Source organism: Epinephelus fuscoguttatus, linkage group LG22, assembly GCF_011397635.1.
Source record: "Epinephelus fuscoguttatus linkage group LG22, E.fuscoguttatus.final_Chr_v1".
NCBI lineage: Eukaryota > Metazoa > Chordata > Actinopteri > Perciformes > Serranidae > Epinephelus > Epinephelus fuscoguttatus.
Window position 1 is genome coordinate 7,197,916 of NC_064773.1, and position 18,927 is coordinate 7,216,842.

Below are 18,927 nucleotides of genomic sequence, written 5' to 3' on the forward strand. Positions count from 1 at the left end.
AGGTATTGCTGTGTTTCCTGCCAGGATAGTGCCACAAATAGCAGTTGTCTTTTACTGAGATGTTGCTGCATTTCTGGCTGGGATGTTGATATGAAAAGCGATTGTATTTTACCAGGATGTCATTGCGTTTCCAGCTGGGATACTGACATTAGAAGCGGTTGTTTTTATTGGGATATCGCTGTGTTTCCTGCAAGGATACTGCCACAAAAAGTGTCTGTCTTTTACCAATTCATCGCTGCGTTTACTGCCAGGACAGTACCTCAAATATTGGAAGCTTTTTTTCCAAGATATTGCTGCGTTTCCAGCTGAGATTGTGCCACGAAAAGCTATATATATTTACCGAGAAGTTGCTGCTTTTCTAGTCCAGATACTGTCAGGAAAAGCGGTTGTTTTTGATGGAGACTTCGCTGTGTTTCCTGCTGGGACAGTGCCTCAAAATGTGGCAACTTTTTTCCAAGATATCGCTGCATTTCCAGCTGAGATTGTGCCACGAAAAGCAGGTGTTTTTTACCTAGAAGTTGCTACTTTTTTAGCTGGGATACTGGCAGGAAAAGCAGTTGTTTCTGATTGGGACATCACTGCGTTTTCTGCAAGGACAGTGCCACAAGATGCAGTTGTTTTTACAGAGATATCGCTGCTTTCCCAGTGGGGATTGTGCCTCTAAAACTGGGTATTAAAAGCCAAAACATGATTTATTTCTGACCATAACCGCGTGGTTTTCTGCCTAAAGCTAACAATGCATTAACCATAGTGTTAACCATTTTTCGTGTGATCTAAAACCTTCCAAGTTGTCCTGTTAGACAACAACAAGTTTGTCTGTACCAGATTTTAAGACCTTAGAGCGACCAGAACAAATATGTCATTTTTTCTTCTCATACTAAATAAAGTTTTTGGGCACAAGTGAGTTAAGAAATGACTAAACAGTAAACTGATTATCTAAATCAATAGACTAATCATTTAACTGACTGATAGTTTCAGCTCTACATCATGTGTGGGAGCATGCACATGTACAGTATCTGCTCGCTGTCTTGTGGAGTGGGAGTTCAGACATTCCTCTCCACAATAAAAGCGCTGTGTGCCTCACAATCCCCTCCCTGTGTGCCTGTGGACCGGGGGCGAGGTCGGGGGATATTCTCTTTTTATCAAACACCCCGTGGCGAGTTTTGCTGTGTGAATGGTGTCCTTATGAAATGACACACTGCGGTGCCTTTGCTGAGCTTCCTGAGGATGAGCGCAGTCCTAAAGTATGAGCTGCGTGATGGTGATGAAGGGGGAGGAAGTGAGCCTAAAGTAGAAGACATTTGTGCTAAGTGGAGCCACTTAGAGAGACTCCGCTCACATTTCAACACAGACATAGTTGGCAGGGGCTCCGTGAAATTGAGAAACTCATCTTGTTTATTCACACGCTGCAATACTGTGAGATTTAAGTGTGTGTGTGTGTGTGTGTGTGTGAACCAGAGTGTAGCCTGTGTCCATGCCAAAGCATCTGGTGTGCAGGCGAAGCTCCTGCTGATGACAGTGAGCACATTATTAAACAGCCACGCCATGTCCTTAATTCACTTTCTCTGGATCTCTCTGTCATTACTCACTATGTGGCCAAAAGTATGTAGACACCTCAAACTTACACCCACATGATTACTGGACACGCATTACAAAACTACAGACTGTCATCTGTTGCTGTAACAGTCTCCGCTCCGTCAGGGAAAAGCATTACACAAGGTTTTGGAGCCTGGCTGCAGAGATTTACTCCCAGACTAACACTTGATCCAAAGTGTGCTGGGTGGGGGGAAACTTTTTCTTTCTCAGGTGCATCATCTTCCTCAAACTGTCACAAAGCTGGAAAGAGATCACTGTCTAAAATATCATTGTGTGCGGTTGCATTAAGATAAAGAACCCCAAACTGTTACTGTTTTTTCCTTCTGTTTTTTTGTCCTGGAAGTTTCTTCTCTCTTCCCTCATCAAAACGAGAGAGCAGGAGGAGGTAAAGTGTACGGCCCGGGCCAACAGGGGAGAGTTCAGTCCGCACAGACGTCTCTCCTTGGCTCCTTCTTACTTTCCTATCTACCTTTGCTCTTTCCTACATTTCTATCCATCTAACCTTAACCTTTTGGCTCCCACTCGGACCCCCAGATTGTGCTATTACTCCCACTCAAAGTCGCAAGTATGTGCATCAAGGGATTGTAACATCTAGTCCTAAAGTGAACTAGCTGATTAATCAATGAGTGGATCAAAACAAAATGACTCGGCAACAGTTCTGGGGTCATTTCCTGCCTTCAGGCCGTTGACAGCTGCTGCTCGGACACATTATGTTTTCAGGTTGTTTGTCTGTTTTCGTGAACGTGATATTTCAGAACCACCTCGATGGAATTTCCTCAAATTTGGCACAAACGTCCACAAATATCCAAACATGTTTTTTCTGTGTGCCATAAATCAAGAATTCATACACTAATGATGACAAAATTTGACACAAGTGTCTGATAGGATGAAACGATAAAGTTATGACGTTTTATATCCCAGAGGTCAACTCCACGGTGACATCACAATGCTCTGCAAAAACATTTTTCACACATTTTATAAGCAGAAATACAAGCATTAGGAAGAATGTTGAACCCATTAACCCAAACATCCCTTACCAAATCCTATTGTTCAGATGTATACTTGTATGTATACAAACACGTATCAAAGGACATCAATGAAAGTGAAAATAGGAAATAAGGGGCCGCCACTGACTGAAGAACTTCGCAGTTGAACCCCGCGGTGAGAGCTTAATCTTCTCCAGGTCTGGGAAAAACATTGTATCTCACAGCTAAGTGGCACTAGAAGGTTTACTGTTTCCATAGGGGGAGTCGTCTCCTGCGAGCTATTAGGGAAGTGAATGAAATTACTTTTGCTTGTTTCTCCGAGACATGATTATTTTCTTCAGGAGTACCAAAAATGGCGATCATTGGGGATGGCTTGATGCAAAACCACTTTTCTGGTCGTTACTCAACGTCATATCTCAGAAACAGAAGGGGGGACATTTGGTCAGATACTGAATTGGTGACTCTAATCTTTGGTCAACACCTTGAAACTGTGCTGATTGTATAGATCGTCTGTGCTGCCATGTCTGAAGCATCTACGTTTAAGAATTTGTAGCTTCTTTGCAGCAACATGCTACTGATCTTCTCTCACTGTGTGACGCAGGAAAACCATTTCAGAACCACGACCAAAGATGTCACCATCTTCAATTTGACGATTAATTTCTTATGTCTTGAAGAGCACCTGATTTTTTAACAAACTTTTTTAACAATCTTTACATTTTTACATTTTGGCATCTCTCCTGACTCAGATTGCAGCACTCCCACTGCTTCGTGTCAACATGTTTCTTTCATGTTAGTCATCTTTTGTCTGGGACAGCTCAGAATCGCAGCATGTACCAGGTGTAAAGTGTGACCTCTTAGTAGCAGCACCATCTTTAAAAGTGTGTAGTAAACACAGCATTTGTCTGTTCCCCGCTACCCAAACTGAGCTTATTGTTTTCTCACTATTTGTCTCCAAAAATGGACCAAAATAAAGTCAGTTTTGTTCAGGATGTTGAATTTTATTTTGTAATTGTCTTAACAAAACCTTTGCAGACCAGGGGGCCTGAGCAACAGCGTGTGTGGCTTAATAGGTAGAGCCTGCTGTGTCATAGTTTTCTTTGGACCAACTTTCTATTGAAACTGCTGATATCCTGTTTCATGGATTAACCAGAGTAACAAAGAGAATATCATTCACCATTGTGTTGTATTCACTGTATTCAGGTGGTGGCAGACGTTTCAAAACCTGCTAAACTCTCAGAGCAACTGACTCTCTGTGCTCTGTGTCTGACAGGAGGATACAAAATGTTTCATGTGCGACTCCAGAGAGATGTTCGACGAGGACACCAACCAGGTCAGCCACACCATCGAGAACGTGGTCACCACCTTCGCCCCCAACCGCCTGAAGACCTGGTGGCAGTCGGAGAACGGTGAGAGGCGGAAAACATGCGTGAGAAAAGTGTTTGTTGTTGAATTAAAGAGGCAGAGCTCCCGCTGAGCACTCCTGGTGTGAAATGAATGAACAGCAGCTGAAAGCGTGTGAGCTGTGACTGACGCTGTTCTCATGAGAGCTCAGCTCAGTAATGAGTAGAGAGGAGATCACAGGGCCTCTCACTGCAGCCAATCACAGCGGGCCTGGGGAGCGGGGCATACAGGTGAGCTGAGGAGAACAGGTGTGCAGCTAAGAAACAGATGTGTGTCATCAGTTGAACACACAGGTGTTCAAAGTGGGCAAGAAAGGAAGTGTGTAATGAGACAGCGGAGGATCAGAGAGAGAAGAAACAGTCAGTGGTGGAGGAAGTATTCAGATACTTAAGTAAAAGTACATTACCACATCGTAAAATACTCCAAGTCCTGTACTTTTCCCTGTTAAAGGGTTCTTTTGGGGGAGTTTTTCCTTATCTGCTGTGAGGGTCCAAGGACAGAGGGATGTCATATGCTCTAAAGCCCTCTGAGGCAAACAGTGATTTGTGATATTGGGCTTTATAAATAAAATTGAATAAGATCATATATGATTAGATTTTTATTGCTAATTCATTGACGTTTAAGCAGCATTTTATTCTTGTAGTTTGTTGAGACAGACTCCTCTGTCTAGGGCTTCAACTTATGGTTATTTTCATTATGGATTATCAACACAAAAGATGTTGGCACTTTATGTTTCTGCAAACCACAGATAAATTACATTTGCACGTCATGATGTACAGTAGCAGATCCGCTGAAACTTTGTGTTTCACAATGCTATGGTTAACGCGTGGTACCGTTTAGGCATAAAAATCACTTGGTTATGGTTTGAAAAAGAAAGTGTTTTGACTTAAAATATCTGTTTTTTGGGGCACGGTATCTAGTGATGTGTCAGTGAAAAACAGCAGCATTTCGTGCCACTTTCCCCAAGCTAAAATAGCAAAGGGATCGCTAAAAAACACTCACGTTTGGCACCTAAAAGGCAGCTGGTAACAGCGATGACTGGCTAAAAACATCCAGTTTTGTTGTGGGCGGCTGTGGCTCAGAGGTAGAGCACGTCGTCTACTAATTGGAAGATTGGCAGCTCCGTCCCCGGCTCCTCCAGTGCGCATGTCAAAGTATCCTTGAGCAGCTTGAACCCCAAGATGAAACGTACAAATGTAACATATCCTGGTTTGCAGAAATGTACAGTGCCAAAAATGTTTTCTCGCCACTGGGCCTGGATTATTTTCTGGATCAAGTCATTTATTGTTTGGTAAAATGTAAAAAAAAAAGTGAGAAATGTCTGTTATCAAGCAAACAGCAATAAGTGACAACTTCAAATGTCTTTTGTCCGATCAGCAGTCCAAACCTCAGTATTATCCAGTTTTATTTAAGATGAGAAAAAGCAGCAAATCTTCGTATTTCAGGGGCGAAACCATTACATCTTTGGCATTTTTATGATAAAAGATTTAGTCAGTTTGATGGTTTTATACAAACTGTTCCACCGTCTGCTCAAAAACTAAATATGTTGCTGTATTTTAAGGGACTAAAGTCACTAGTCTAGCCTGTTTCAACACCAACAGATGCCAGAAACACCAATCTGTCAGACTCAGTTACCTCAGTTATTCACACTCACATCTTTAATTTGAGCCCTGAAAGAAATCTTGTTACAGTAAAACAGTTCCCACACAGACGGACAAACCCTGCCCTCTTTCCTCCCACATTCACGCTGCTACTCTGTTTCCCTCTGAGTTGTGGGAATCTGTCCGAGGTGTGAGTCATGGAGGGAGCGGCGGCCAGCAGTGCAGATGGCTTTGAAACATCAGGAAGCTGCAGACACACAATGGCTTTGCTTGGGATTTCCTAATTCCCTCGCAGTAGTCCTCCGGCTCCATCTTGGCTTTCGGAGCCGGCTGCACCAGCTGTTCAGTCTAAACTCAGCCTAAAGTTAGTGTTTGTGAAGTGGATAAGTACAAACTACTACAGACTGTTTCTTACATAGAGATTAGATGTTACTAAATATTTACTCATGTATCAAACTGACAGAGCTAACGTGAGCTGATTTAGCGTTAGCTGTCTCTCAGCTCTTTTCTAGGGCCTTGTTATGTCTGTTTCTCTGGTGTCCACTGCAGACCCACTAAATATATACAGTCTGTGGGCAACACACATGAGAGACACATCAAGAGGTGCAGTGTAGCCAATCACAGGCAGAGTACGGCGGGTCTTGCCAAGGAAAGCTAATAGTGAAGCAGCACGCGGGGTAAACTGAAGGGTTAGTATGTATATATGTTAGTATGGTTAGTACTTTTATCCAGACCTCAGCAGAAGAACAGTCCGCTGCACTTCAAAGCTTTTCTTGCTCGTAATTTTTGTGGATGCTACCACACTATTCGGTTAATTAATCAGCTTTGTTACTGAAAAGCCATTCAACTCAGAAAGTAGTGACGTTACCACACTACCGAGAAATGTAGTGCTACTAATAGTGACACTACTGCCCAAATAAACCCTTAATTCACCCAGTTAAATGCAGAAATACGGTGGCTCTCACATGCTAAAATGGAGTCTGGTGGGTTTGGTGATGGCGATTTCAGGGCTGTTCCTGGTTAAACCTAAAGAATCTTGTTCTATCTCTGTCGGGATCCTTTCCATAATTTTGTCAGACTCTTACAGTATCAATCTGAGCCTGTCAGCGGCAAAAACAAGAACCTTTAGTGGACGTAAATTGACATTGCACAAATGCCCTGAATGGTTACGTTGCCACCTGTTTAAGCTGTCGGCTGCAGCGCTCTCACTCAATACTGGACTAATTTCAAAAGATGTCATTCCCCCTTACTGTACGTTGAGACCAGAAGCTTCCAAAGAGGCAAAGTCTCTCGTGGATGCCCAAGAAGCACGACTGTCAAAAATATTTGTGGCAGCTTTGGTCGCTCCAGTCACTCATCACGTGAATCACTGATCGTTCGATCGTGCAGCCGTAACTGTACATTCACACCAAAGGCTGCCAGAGGAGCAAAATCGCTGAATTTGCTCTAGCAGCGCCGCTGGTAAAATGTTAGTGGCAGCGAAAGCAAGTCAAGTCGCTCATGACGTCAAATTCTGAATGTTCGATTATGCTTCTCAATTTAAAGGAGCCGCAAAGCAGGTTACTGGCTGGAGCACAGAAATGTGACTTTGTGCATTTGCCTGAGTACAGAAACTTTAACGTTTGGACAATGAAAACAGGATAAAAATCTAAATAGGTCTGACATTAAACATTAAACACACACAGCCTGTGTTGCGTTCAGGCATTGTCACGTAAATAACAAATTCCAGTACTTGAATACACCGTAGCACAACACAGCAGCATGTGAAGTGGGCCGAACCCGAACTGAATATGAGCAACATTTTTAGATGTTATTCCCCTCCAAAGCTGTAAACCTAGGGGAAACACTGTCAGTGGTTTGGGTTAGAGTGCCTACAGTGCGATTAGTTAAACTGGTGGCAAGGAGAGAAAATGAATTGCATTCCCGCTAATAACAAGCGTTCCAGAACACAAAGAATTTGTATAAGTACGTGCGCTTGTCCACGCTAGTGTATCGATTCAACATGGAAGAAGACACTCTTAAAATTTGTGCTGCCGTGTGGTACCTGCACCACCGTCGGGTCTGGGTTCAGGATATCCTCCGGGGGCGTGAACAGCACGGGGAATATCATGGGCTGGTGCGGGAGCTGTGGCTGGATGGGGAGAGGTTCCAGCTCTACTTTAGGCTGAACATATCAGTTTGACAGCTCGCTGCTTGTTTTGAAGTAGGAACGAATGTGTGGTAGGAACTGAAAGTTTCCGAGGATGTTATCTGGGTTCCAGACAAGCAATGGACATCTACTTTTCGATTGGTGCCTGGTCATTTGCAGCTCAATTTGCCGAACGCCGCCTTGCAGCGCAAAACGCCTCTGGTCACCACTACCCATTGAAAATGAATTAGACCTGACGCCTTTGCTGCTCTGGCAGGTTTTGGTGTGAACGCACAGTAAAGCGGACTACTGGCTTGAAAGCAGCGTAGTTGCCTCTTGCTGTTGTCCAGTCAAAAAGCTCATAGTTGGCCTGCACAAAGTTATGTTTGGTCAATGAAAACAGAAAACAAATGTCATCCCATTCAAACTCCGCTGCGGTCGGTTTGTTCACCCAAGACGTGCGGCTGACGACCAGGTCGCCCAAGTCATTGAAAATGAATGATTTCCGCCACTTTGGAAGCTCTGGTCGCTGTTGGTGTGAACGTACAGATAGTCACTTCGACACAAAACATGGGCAAACAGGGTCCAGGTTGAAAAATACAGAAGTTACCCTTAAGATTTAATGTTGCAAACTAAATGTAGTAAATAAGTAGATTAAAACCACATGTACATGTACACGCAGTGAGGAGCTTAGGAGAAACTGCTGCAACAAAATCCAGAACCGGAGCCTGAGATTGATTAGATTCATGTGTGAATGCTTGAGATGCCTCAGCTGCATAAACACATGCAGAAAGAATCCATAAATATTTGAAAGAAATAATGCTTATGTGTGTGAGAAAGTCTGTGTGGAGTGCGTTGACAGTTTTATGAATGGGAATCAGCTGAGAGAAAGATTTAATTGTTAATTTCCTGTGTGTTTTCTTTCCGCTGTAGGTGTGGAGAATGTGACCATCCAGCTGGACCTGGACGCTGAATTTCACTTCACACACCTTATCATGACCTTCAAGGTGCCTGTTCTCTCTCTCTCACACACACACACACACACACACTCCCACACCCACGCAGATAAACACAGTGTCGGACAGCTGTGGTGGAGGAATGTGGAAAATCGTTCTGGTCTCTGGAGGACGGTGGGAAGCGAAGGAGGAGATGAGTTTGAGGCTGTGCAGTAAGAAAAAAGCTGCTCATCTCTCATTGCTTTCACATGGTCGGCCATGACGGCAGCCGGTTGGCTTTGTGCCCTTAGCTTTACATCATAGTCAAAACACACACTCAGAGACACACTTCCCATGTGTATCCTGTCCCATCCTGTTTTAGGACTAGATGGCAGAGAGGATCAACACCTCCAACAGCCTCCACCCTCTCAGGAATATCACCCCGTTATATTCAAGTCATGTTTATTATTTTAGTGTCCAAACATTTAAGAGGAAAACATCAAATATAAACAGAATATATGGATCAAAAATGGCAGGAAAATGGAGTATTTGATACCTCTGTAGTTTGATTTTATGTCTTCGCACCAGCAATGGCCGTGACCAGAGGCATTATGTTTCCAGGTTGTCCGTCCGTCCCTTCGTCTCATTCTCATGAACGTGATATCTCAAGAACATCTTGAGGGGAATTGCTTCACATGTGGCACAAACATGTACCGATTAGATTTTGGTGTTCAAAGGTCAAAGTTACTGTTCATTCATAAAAACTGTCCCTCCTTGCGTCAGCCTCGTTCTCATGAAGGTGATATCTCAAAAAAACTTTGAGGGAATTTCCTCAAATTTGGCAAAAACGTCCACTTGCGGTCCACAATGAACTGATTAGAATTTGGTGGTTGATGCAGAGAACCACAAATTATTACAACACAAATCAGATCTGAGAAGCGTTTGGCACAGCACACGTGCATGGACAGAGTCGTACCAAAACTTAAAGTAACAGAGCAGTGATTCAGTAGCAAGAGGGAAACACAAACCTGACAGACACTGTAAAGATGAGCAACTGGGGAGACAAGGAATTGCGCGCCCTCCTTGTCCTTGCAAACGAAGAGGCCATTAACCGTCAGATGACGGGGACGGTGAAGAACGGGCCGACTTATGAGAGAATCGCTGAAGGACTGACCAGCCGCGGCTTCCCTCCCACATCACTGTTTTCGTCACACGCTGAGCTACACGTTTTGTTACTTGCTCACGCCCCCCATTGCCCTGAAAAATACTGTTTTTATACTGCGAATGCTGAAAGAAGACTGATTGGGCTTTCCTGCAGATTTGCACAATTCCTATTTATAAAGGGCTAGTCTAACATCGGAGTCTGAAGATGGCGGACTGACAGTATCTAAACCTTCAGACATCCAGGGCGGTGGCTTAGTGTATAGAGCAGGTGTCCCATGTACAAGGCTGTTGCCGCAGCGGCCCAGGTTCGATCCCAGCTTGTGGTCCTTTGCTGCATGTCATTGCCTCTCTCTCTCCCCATTTCACCACCTTTCTCCACCTCTTAACCTTTCTATCAATTAAAGGCAAAACATGCCCCAAAAAAATCTCTTTAAAAAAAAAAAAACAAACAAAAAAACTTCAGACATTCTGGATATTATTCACGATGACATTCACATACTGATAATTTTCCATGGCAATTGCTGAAGGTCAAAGTTCAAGGTCACAGTGACCTCATATGACGTGTTTTTCGCCATAACTCAGGAATTCATACACTGATTATGTCAAAATTTCATACAAATGTCTAACAGGGTAAAATGATGAAGTGATGACACTTTATATCCAAAAGGTCAAAAGTAAACTTCACTGTGACATCACAATGCTTCGTGCATCGTCATACCGCAGGATCTGAAGGAGAGACATTTGGTCAGATGCTGAATTGGTGACACTAATCTTGAGTGTAAAGATTTTCTGTGCTGCCGGGGGAGAAGATGTGTGTGAAGCATCCACGTTTTCACAGATATGGTTATAAACTGTAACTGCAACTTGACTTGTGCGCAGATGTGTACATCTGTGAGGCGGTAAATCTAGTTTTCCTGATTTTTTTACACAGAAATTTGCGTGTGAAATGATAACAGAGGGAATACAAGTAACAACTCTGTCAAGTTAATAAGACAGAAGTAGCTCAAGAATATTTGATTTTCAGGATGATTCACAGAAAGACATTTGAATGTGAGAGAAGATACAGATTTGATATCTGTTCCTTGTGAAAAATAGTTAAAAATGTACTTTATACATATGAAAAAGTTCTTAAAACTTGATTTAAGCAAAAGATGAGTATGAAGATCTGAGATGCAAGGTGATTGTTGGTTATCTATTGGATAACCTAATTTTATCTAATCTCATGGGAGATAAACTTTATTTGCTACGGTGGCGACAAATTATGGCCAACATTGAATGCAAAAAACCCTTATTTTTTCAATTTATATCTAAGGGTTTCTGTAAATTACCTTTAGAATTAAGGGATTTTTGGACGGAAAACAAATTGAAAAAACATCATCAGAGATATTGTGACATCTGATATTACAAGAAAATGCAGGTTTTGCTGAAAACCCTGATTATTTAACATTTCAGTGATTTTTTCTTCTGTCTCTGTCGACAGACATTTCGGCCGGCTGCCATGGTGATCGAGCGGTCCATGAACTTTGGGAAGTCGTGGCAGGTTTATCGCTACTTTGCCTACGACTGCGAGTTGTCCTTCCCTGGTGTGTCCACCGGGCCAATGGCCAAAGTGGATGAAATCATCTGCGACACCCGTTACTCAGACATCGAACCATCCACTGAGGGAGAGGTGAGTATTTTTTAGCTTATTTTTACATTAAGGGTTTTTCTATTGATAAGAGTGTCACCAGTCATGTTCATTTCAAACTGTGACCTAGGTGTCTTTTAATTTTGTCTGTTTCAGGTGATATTTCGGGTGCTGGACCCCGTCTTCCACATTGAGGACCCCTACAGCCTGAGGATACAGAGTAAGATGCTCAGTTCTTTGGCAGCTTTAAAACTGTTATGTCTCCTTAAAACGAAGCGATGTCTGTAGGTGGCCTCACACCACAGGGTGCATATTATGTGTGAGTTGTGATCAGCTGGTCAGAGAGTCATGTTTCCTTCTCAGATTAAACACATGAATTGAACACCTACCTGGAGCAGAGTTTCAGGGGTCGGAGTTTGGACAGGAAGAGCACTGCACGGAATTTCACATGTGGGAACGACTCACAGTCTGTGCACTCACCTACATCCAGACTGAGAAAAACACACACACACACACACACACACACACACACACACACACACACACAAAGGCAGAGGCCTCATGTTAAGTATGTGGTGAATGCTGTGGGTGTGTGGGGAACAGCGGCGGTGACGTCTTTGAAGTCTGAAAGTCAGTGAGAAACTATCCAGACTGTGGATATCTTTGGAGGCGATCTCTATTTATTCCTGAGAAAACAAAACAAAATCAGCAGCTAAACAGCTCTAACACACGGAAATTACTACAAGAGCAATGTCGCTTACCTCTCCCACCAGCACAACAGCAAAAGAGGAGAAGTAAGGCAGGAGACGCCCCTTTATAGGTGGGGTACCCCCAAAGGTGAACGTAGAGGAACAGAAACTGAGTAGCAAACGTTCCACTTATCAACTATGATAAGCGCAAATACTTAATATTTACAATTACTGCTGTATAACTGACCCTGTTGCAGATATACTTACTGCTCTTTATTTCTTGTGTGTGTGCAGACATGTTGAAGATCACGAACCTCCGGGTGAAGTTCATCAAGCTCCACACGCTGGGCGACAACCTGCTCGACTCCCGTGACGAGGTGACGGAGAAGTACTACTACGCCCTCTACGACATGGTCGTCCGCGGCAACTGCTTCTGCTACGGTCACGCCTCCGAGTGCGCCCCGATCGATGGAGAATCAGTGGGAGCTGAGGGCATGGTACAACTGAAAACATACTCACAGAAACAGATTGGAGAATATAAAACATACAAGCTTCAATCTTAATTTTAATTTGACATTAATTCATTCAGATTTTTTTCTGGGCACTTTAAGGACTCTTGAGTAAATGTTGCACAACTTTTAAGGACTAGAAGTCTCTAAAGTGCTCCAAAAAATGGGACTTTGAATATCTCCAATTTCATGACAACTGGGTAACTCCCATCTGCTGATGAAGATCATGTGGTATGATTGAAAGCTCTAGAACTGGGACTGGGTCCTAATCCTAACTGTGTCTGGTAGTAGAAATGGTGTTCATTTATTATTTTGTGTGTGTGTAGGTCCATGGCCGCTGTGTGTGTAATCACAATACTGAGGGACTGAACTGTGAACGCTGCAAAGACTTTTACCAGGATTCGCCTTGGAGACCTGCAGAGGGACGAAACACCCACGCCTGCAAGAGTAAGAACACAAACATTAAGACAGAGTAAACTTTTATGCATTTTGGGAAGCTTATTTGTTTTCTTGACAAAAGTTTGATGGTGAGATTAACCCCCCTCTCATGTCTGCACATACAGTATGGAGCTCCTGTAGAGTCAGCAGGTTAGCTTAACTAATGCTAATGCTTAGTTTATGTTACTTAGCATAAAGCCTGTGCGGTTTACTAAGCTAGCAAGTGGTTTTCACCCTCCTTTCAGTTTTCATTAGCCTGATATCAGACAGAATTATCAACTCGTTACTCTCTGTATCCTTGGTAGAGTGACCGGGTTCAAAGGTCCTGGCAAAGTCTTGGAGTGTGTCTCAAATCGCACACATTCAGTTAGTACACTTAAATGTAGTACTCTATAATTTCAACAAGGTAGTGTTATCCTAAATTGCACATTGCACTTACTGGAATTGACGACAGCCTTTTTCTTTAAACTGCCTCTTCTTCCTCTCCATCTTCTTTTTAAATGGGAATTTGCAAACAAACAGTGGAGCACTGTTGCCACCATTTGACCGCTATCTCCACACGTAAACCAAACTTAGTCACAACGTCAAAGCTGATTAAATTGTGCCGCTGTAGCTAGGAGCAAGTTAGCTAGCCAGCGCTCGTAACCAACTATGTTACGAACGTGGACTAACTAGCTAACGTTACGTAATGTTAACAGAAAATCCTGCATAGTATACCTTTAAATTTATTTGGCATTTTTCCCTTTTTTTTTTTAAGATTTTGTATGCTTACCAATTAAACAATGTTGAAACAATACTTAGTTGCAGCCATATACTGTATAACACAGATGAAAACAATAAAATAGACTAGGCTAGGATAAGATAGGCTAGGCTAGACTATGCTAGGCTATGCTAGGATAGGGTAGGATAGGATAGACTAGGATAGGTAGGGGTAGGGTAGGCTAGGCTAGGATAGGACAGACTAGGCTAGGATAGGCTAGGCTAGGCAAGGATAGGATAGGATAGGCTAGGCTAGACTATGCTAGGATAGGACAGACTAGGATAGGTAAGGGTAGGGTAGGCTAGACTAGGATAGGTCAGACTTGGCTAGGATAGGTTAGGCTAGGCTAGGCAAGGATAGGATAGGCTATTATGGGATAGGCTAGCCTATCCCATAATAGCCTAACGATGAGATAAGATAGGGTTGGCTAGGATAGAATAAAATAGGCTAGAGTAGGCTAGGATAGGATAAAATAGGCTAGGCTACACTAGGCTAGGTTAGGATAAAATAGGCTAGGCTAGGTTAGGATAAAATAGGCTAGGCTAAGCTAGGCTAGGATAGGATTAAATAGGCTAGGATTGGATTGGATTGAATAGGATAGGATAGGTTAGGATAGAATAAAATAGGCTAGGCTAGGATATGATAGGAAGGGATAGGCTAGGCTAGGAAGGGATAGGCTAGGATAGGCTTTATTGTCCCAGTTGGAAATTTGCCTTTGACATGACAGTGTCTGCAGTATGAAATCAAAGCAACACAACAGTAAAAAACAACAAATACATTAATCTATTGACTGCAAATGCCCAAAATCACAGCACAACACCACAGACAATAAATAAATACTCATTATAAGACTATGCAAATCCAATTCTACCAGTCTCAGTCAATCTCACTTTCTTTCTCAGAGTGTGAGTGTAACCATCACTCCACATCGTGCCACTTCGACCTTGCTGTTTACATGACGACTGGCAACAGGAGTGGAGGCGTGTGTGAAGACTGTCAGCACAACACTGTGGGCCGACAGTGCGAGCAGTGTGCACCTTTCTACTACCAGCACCCAAACCGAGACCTGAGGGACCCCAACGTCTGTGAGCGTAAGTCACCTCTGCGTAACCCCTGTTCTCCACTGAGTCTTCACGGTCCACTCTACTCATCACACCAGCAGTCTGTTAAAATGTTGGTGTCCTCCTCCAGGACATGTTTCTGTCTCAGACAAGCACCATCTGGAGCTGCTGCCTTTGAAGTGAGAAGCAGAAAGTAGCTGTTGTCATCATGATTGTAATTAGCTGCTGAGTGCTGGGTACAAGTGGAAGTAGTGCAGTAAAATGAAATACAGCCTCCCCCTCTCTTTTCCTCTGTGCAAGACTCAACTTTTAAATTACACACTGCTTTTGCAGATCGTGTCCGTTTTCACTCACAAATAACTTACTGCTGAAGTAATGTTACTACAAGATAAGCTAATGTTTTCTAGCATCATGTGGGGAAATCCCCTCATTCATCACTTTGTTACAGAGCAAGATATCTCAACAATTACACACCAGATAGAAATCTGCTGCGTATATCTGTGATTCCTGGAGGTGTGTGTTGAGGCTCCAGTCTTTTCTGTTGCTCCACCATCAGGCCAGCTTCTTTCACTTTTACACAACAGCTATCACAATCTACTGGGCAGATTTCCACGTAATTTGGTAAGCACAACCTTTCAGTTTTGGATACTCATTTTCCTCCAGTGCCACCCTTGGGCCAAAAGTTCCCCTTTTCAGATTAGAAAATGTTTGAAAGATTGCCATGAAATTCACTGAGCACATTTATGCTTTCAATCTTTGCTCCAGTGCCAAAGATAAGGCTGAAATGTCTCCTAAAGGGATACTTTGCTGATTTTCAACCAGCTCTGTATCATAACAATGTGGGTAGTCTGTGTAAAGGAACTGAGGTAAACTTCCCTCCATTTTACCAGCGCTCAGATCTCCCTGCTCATCTCTCAGCTCAAATCCTGCAACTGTAATTAGAGGTTGTTTGTGACCAGCCAGCCATCATATTGTTTCCTGTGTCAAAACAGACAAGCTTGCATTACATCACCCACTAGCGGGAGTGTTGATTGGCTGGTGCGGCGCAGTATGTTCTGGTAGTCGTAGGTTCTGTACTGTACCTCTTTAGCAAAAGGCTGTGTTTTAAATTGTAAAATTCAATTGCGGTGCATGTTGCAATATTTTTAAACATTATTATGAGCATTCAATGTTTCCTACAGAATTAGGATGTGATGATGGAAGGGTGGATGGGAGGAGGGCAGCAACAGCTGATCACCGACAGTCAGCTGATGCTGCCGTTCAAAGCAGCACTGAAAGATTGCCTGCTTGATGCAGGACTTGGCCTACATTGGGGGAACACTCTACCTGTTGAGCTAGAGGTCGCCCGCCACACCAACACTTTTTGAAAGAGCCGATTTTATCCCCATCTCCTTATTAAAAGCATAATTTGGAAATGTTTAAATGTTTAAAATGTTCTGAAAAAAAGCCTGCACCAAGAAATGTTAGCTAGAAAATTGAGAACACTTAAAGAAAGGTTTATTTTCATATTAAGAAAACATACAATCCAATATAAATGTAGTAGAATTAAATATGCTTTGTCCAACAAAAGTAACGTTCATTACTGATTCTTAAACAACTCAAAAACTTGCAGCACTGATGAGTAACTTAACAAATTCTTATTGTTTCTACCTGTCCAAGCAAGACAAGCATAACAACACATATGACCTTTTAAAGTCCAGGGCTTTATAAGTAAAAATATAAATAAACCACCTTAGATTGGTGCATAAAGTGTTTGATGGTCAAACAGAGGACGCCCAGAGACCCCCCACACTTCACATAGTATACCTCACCCCCCCAGTGTTGAAACAAAACCTATGCACATGTCCTAATGTTGTGTTTTCATGTCTCCACAGCGTGTAACTGTGACCCAACCGGGTCTCTGGAGGGCGGACTGTGTGACTCGCACACCGACGTGGCAGCCGGGATGATCTCAGGCCAGTGTCGGTGCAAAGCCAATGTGGAGGGCGAGCGCTGTGACCACTGCCGGCAGGGACACCACGGACTGGGACAGGGGCCTGATGGCTGCCTGGGTAAGTCCATTAAAGTTTACATACATTTATATTTTGCAATATTTGTTGTTTGTTTGTTTGTTGTTGTTTTGCTTAAGAAAACCAAAGTAGTTGTTCCCAGTTTGCTGTAGCCTGAGTGTCAGACTGAAGCTCCCAGAACCTTCAGTCTGACATCACCTCCATTGAAGGCGATTTACAAGGGGGAGGGAATTTGATTTTTCCCTAACCAATCAGTAGAGATCAACGACTCACCCAGAATCTGACGTCATTAGTATCCATGCCTCGGGGGTGCCGAAAACAAGCGAGCATTGCCCGTTTAAAATGTCTCCGTCGATGTGCATGCCCAGCTGCATCGCCATTAAATCCAGTTTAGCAGCTTCCTTAATTTGGTCCTCCATTAACGCGAGTAGTGGCGAAATACCTCGACAGCATCGTTAATGTGGTCTGTAGGATCTGTAGCGGTTGCCATTGTTGCTATCCTCACCAGTTACCCACCGGTGTACAGCTTGACTTCAGCGTGGCGCTGATTGGCTAATCGCTAGACCCGCCCCCACCCCCGGCGTTCATTGGTCCATCCATCATCTGGACGAGATAAATCGCAAATTCATTGCAGTATGCCAGACCAGAGATGCAAGCCTACTCAGTTGAGTGGGCGGGGTCTATGGTCTGGAACCAGGCTAAGTTTGCTGCTCTCTGTGTGAAACTGTTAATGAATAAAATAAGGAAAATTAGTCACTGGATGATGGTTGAATGTTTATGGATAACTACACCCACCGTGAAACAAGAATCCTTTAAAATACCATGATTTACTCCTTAATTTACCCCTGAAAACATGGCAAATTTCTTAATCTTAGGTTAATGTGTTGAGTGTGGTAGTCATAGGTCCCTTAATTTGTCCTTTAATTAAAAAAGGCAAAGTCAGAACTTCTTAAACCATGCATATAATCAATTAAATATACACCTTATACGTATGTATTCCAATCCAATAATTATCCCCTTAAAATCCCAAGAAAAATACCTTAATTTCATCATTATTAATGGGTGAATTAATTGAATTCTGTGGTGAAAAGTGAAGAGATTTGATTTCTTCGTGACATCAAGGAATATTTAAAATATACCGTTTTGTTGTTTTTTATTGGAGGACTTAAAGTAAAAACTGACACAACCACACAGAGTGCAGATAAACTACAGTCAGACAGACAGATGCAGTTGAATCTGATGTTTCATTGTTTGCTTGTGTGTTTTGGCAGCTTGTACCTGTAACCCGCTGGGCACTCTGCCCGGAGGAAGCACCTGTGATGCGGACACAGGAAGGTGCTTGTGCAAACGCCTCGTGGACGGACATAACTGTGATCAGTGTCTGGTGCGTAAAAACAACTGCCAGCCTCAATTTAGATATTTTACATCCATATATATGTGTGTATGTGTGTGTGTGTGTATGAACAAATGTCTGTTCTCTCCCTTGTAGCCGCAGCACTGGGGTCTGTCCAATGACATGGACGGCTGCAGACCATGTGACTGCGATCAGGGCGGAGCTGTCAACAACAAGTATGTTTAAAGATCTCTTTTATTTAGTACTTTGTTAGGTTTTACAAACATGGTATGCAATGTTATTTTACATTTACTGTCAGATGTAACAGCCCAAGTGCAGAGGTGTAATGTAACTGAGAGTAGGTGTTTCTGTGATGATCTGAAGAATGCAAGGATGAGGCCGATTACGGAGTTCTTTCTTAATGCATGTTTATTACGAGCTCAGATCAACATTTGCTACATGCGAAGCCAAGTGATTGATGATACACAGTGGGGGGGCACAGCTTATATTCTTAAAATGGTATCACGTATGCTGTTACCTACATGGCACTGTGCCAAATTTAACTTGGCCTTCAGCCAACTAAAATTAGTCTAATTTGTAGCTGTCCTGGTGGAACATGATCCTCAGGGGTTCTTTGACCAAGTATGCATTGGTCAGTGAAGAATGACATTGCGGATATAAGTGGCAGAA

General features: G+C 43.0%; 2 protein-coding genes across 4 annotated transcripts in view; both read left to right on the plus strand.

Annotated features, from left to right (window-relative positions):
* dclre1c (DNA cross-link repair 1C, PSO2 homolog (S. cerevisiae)) overlaps nt 1-18,927 on the plus strand; it is a 126,997-nt gene that overhangs the window by 35,845 nt on the left and 72,225 nt on the right. The gene's annotated exons all lie outside the window — the stretch shown is intronic.
* The window catches only part of lamb1b (laminin, beta 1b), a 44,955-nt gene that overhangs the window by 5,527 nt on the left and 20,501 nt on the right, over nt 1-18,927 (plus strand). Inside the window, exons 3-12 of the mRNA XM_049566793.1 lie at nt 3,853-3,988; nt 8,646-8,719; nt 11,292-11,480; nt 11,595-11,658; nt 12,422-12,624; nt 12,963-13,083; nt 14,737-14,925; nt 16,770-16,946; nt 18,176-18,288; nt 18,394-18,473. Coding sequence (XP_049422750.1) covers nt 3,853-3,988; nt 8,646-8,719; nt 11,292-11,480; nt 11,595-11,658; nt 12,422-12,624; nt 12,963-13,083; nt 14,737-14,925; nt 16,770-16,946; nt 18,176-18,288; nt 18,394-18,473 — 1,346 coding nt within the window. The remainder of the gene's footprint in view (nt 1-3,852; nt 3,989-8,645; nt 8,720-11,291; nt 11,481-11,594; nt 11,659-12,421; nt 12,625-12,962; nt 13,084-14,736; nt 14,926-16,769; nt 16,947-18,175; nt 18,289-18,393; nt 18,474-18,927) is intronic.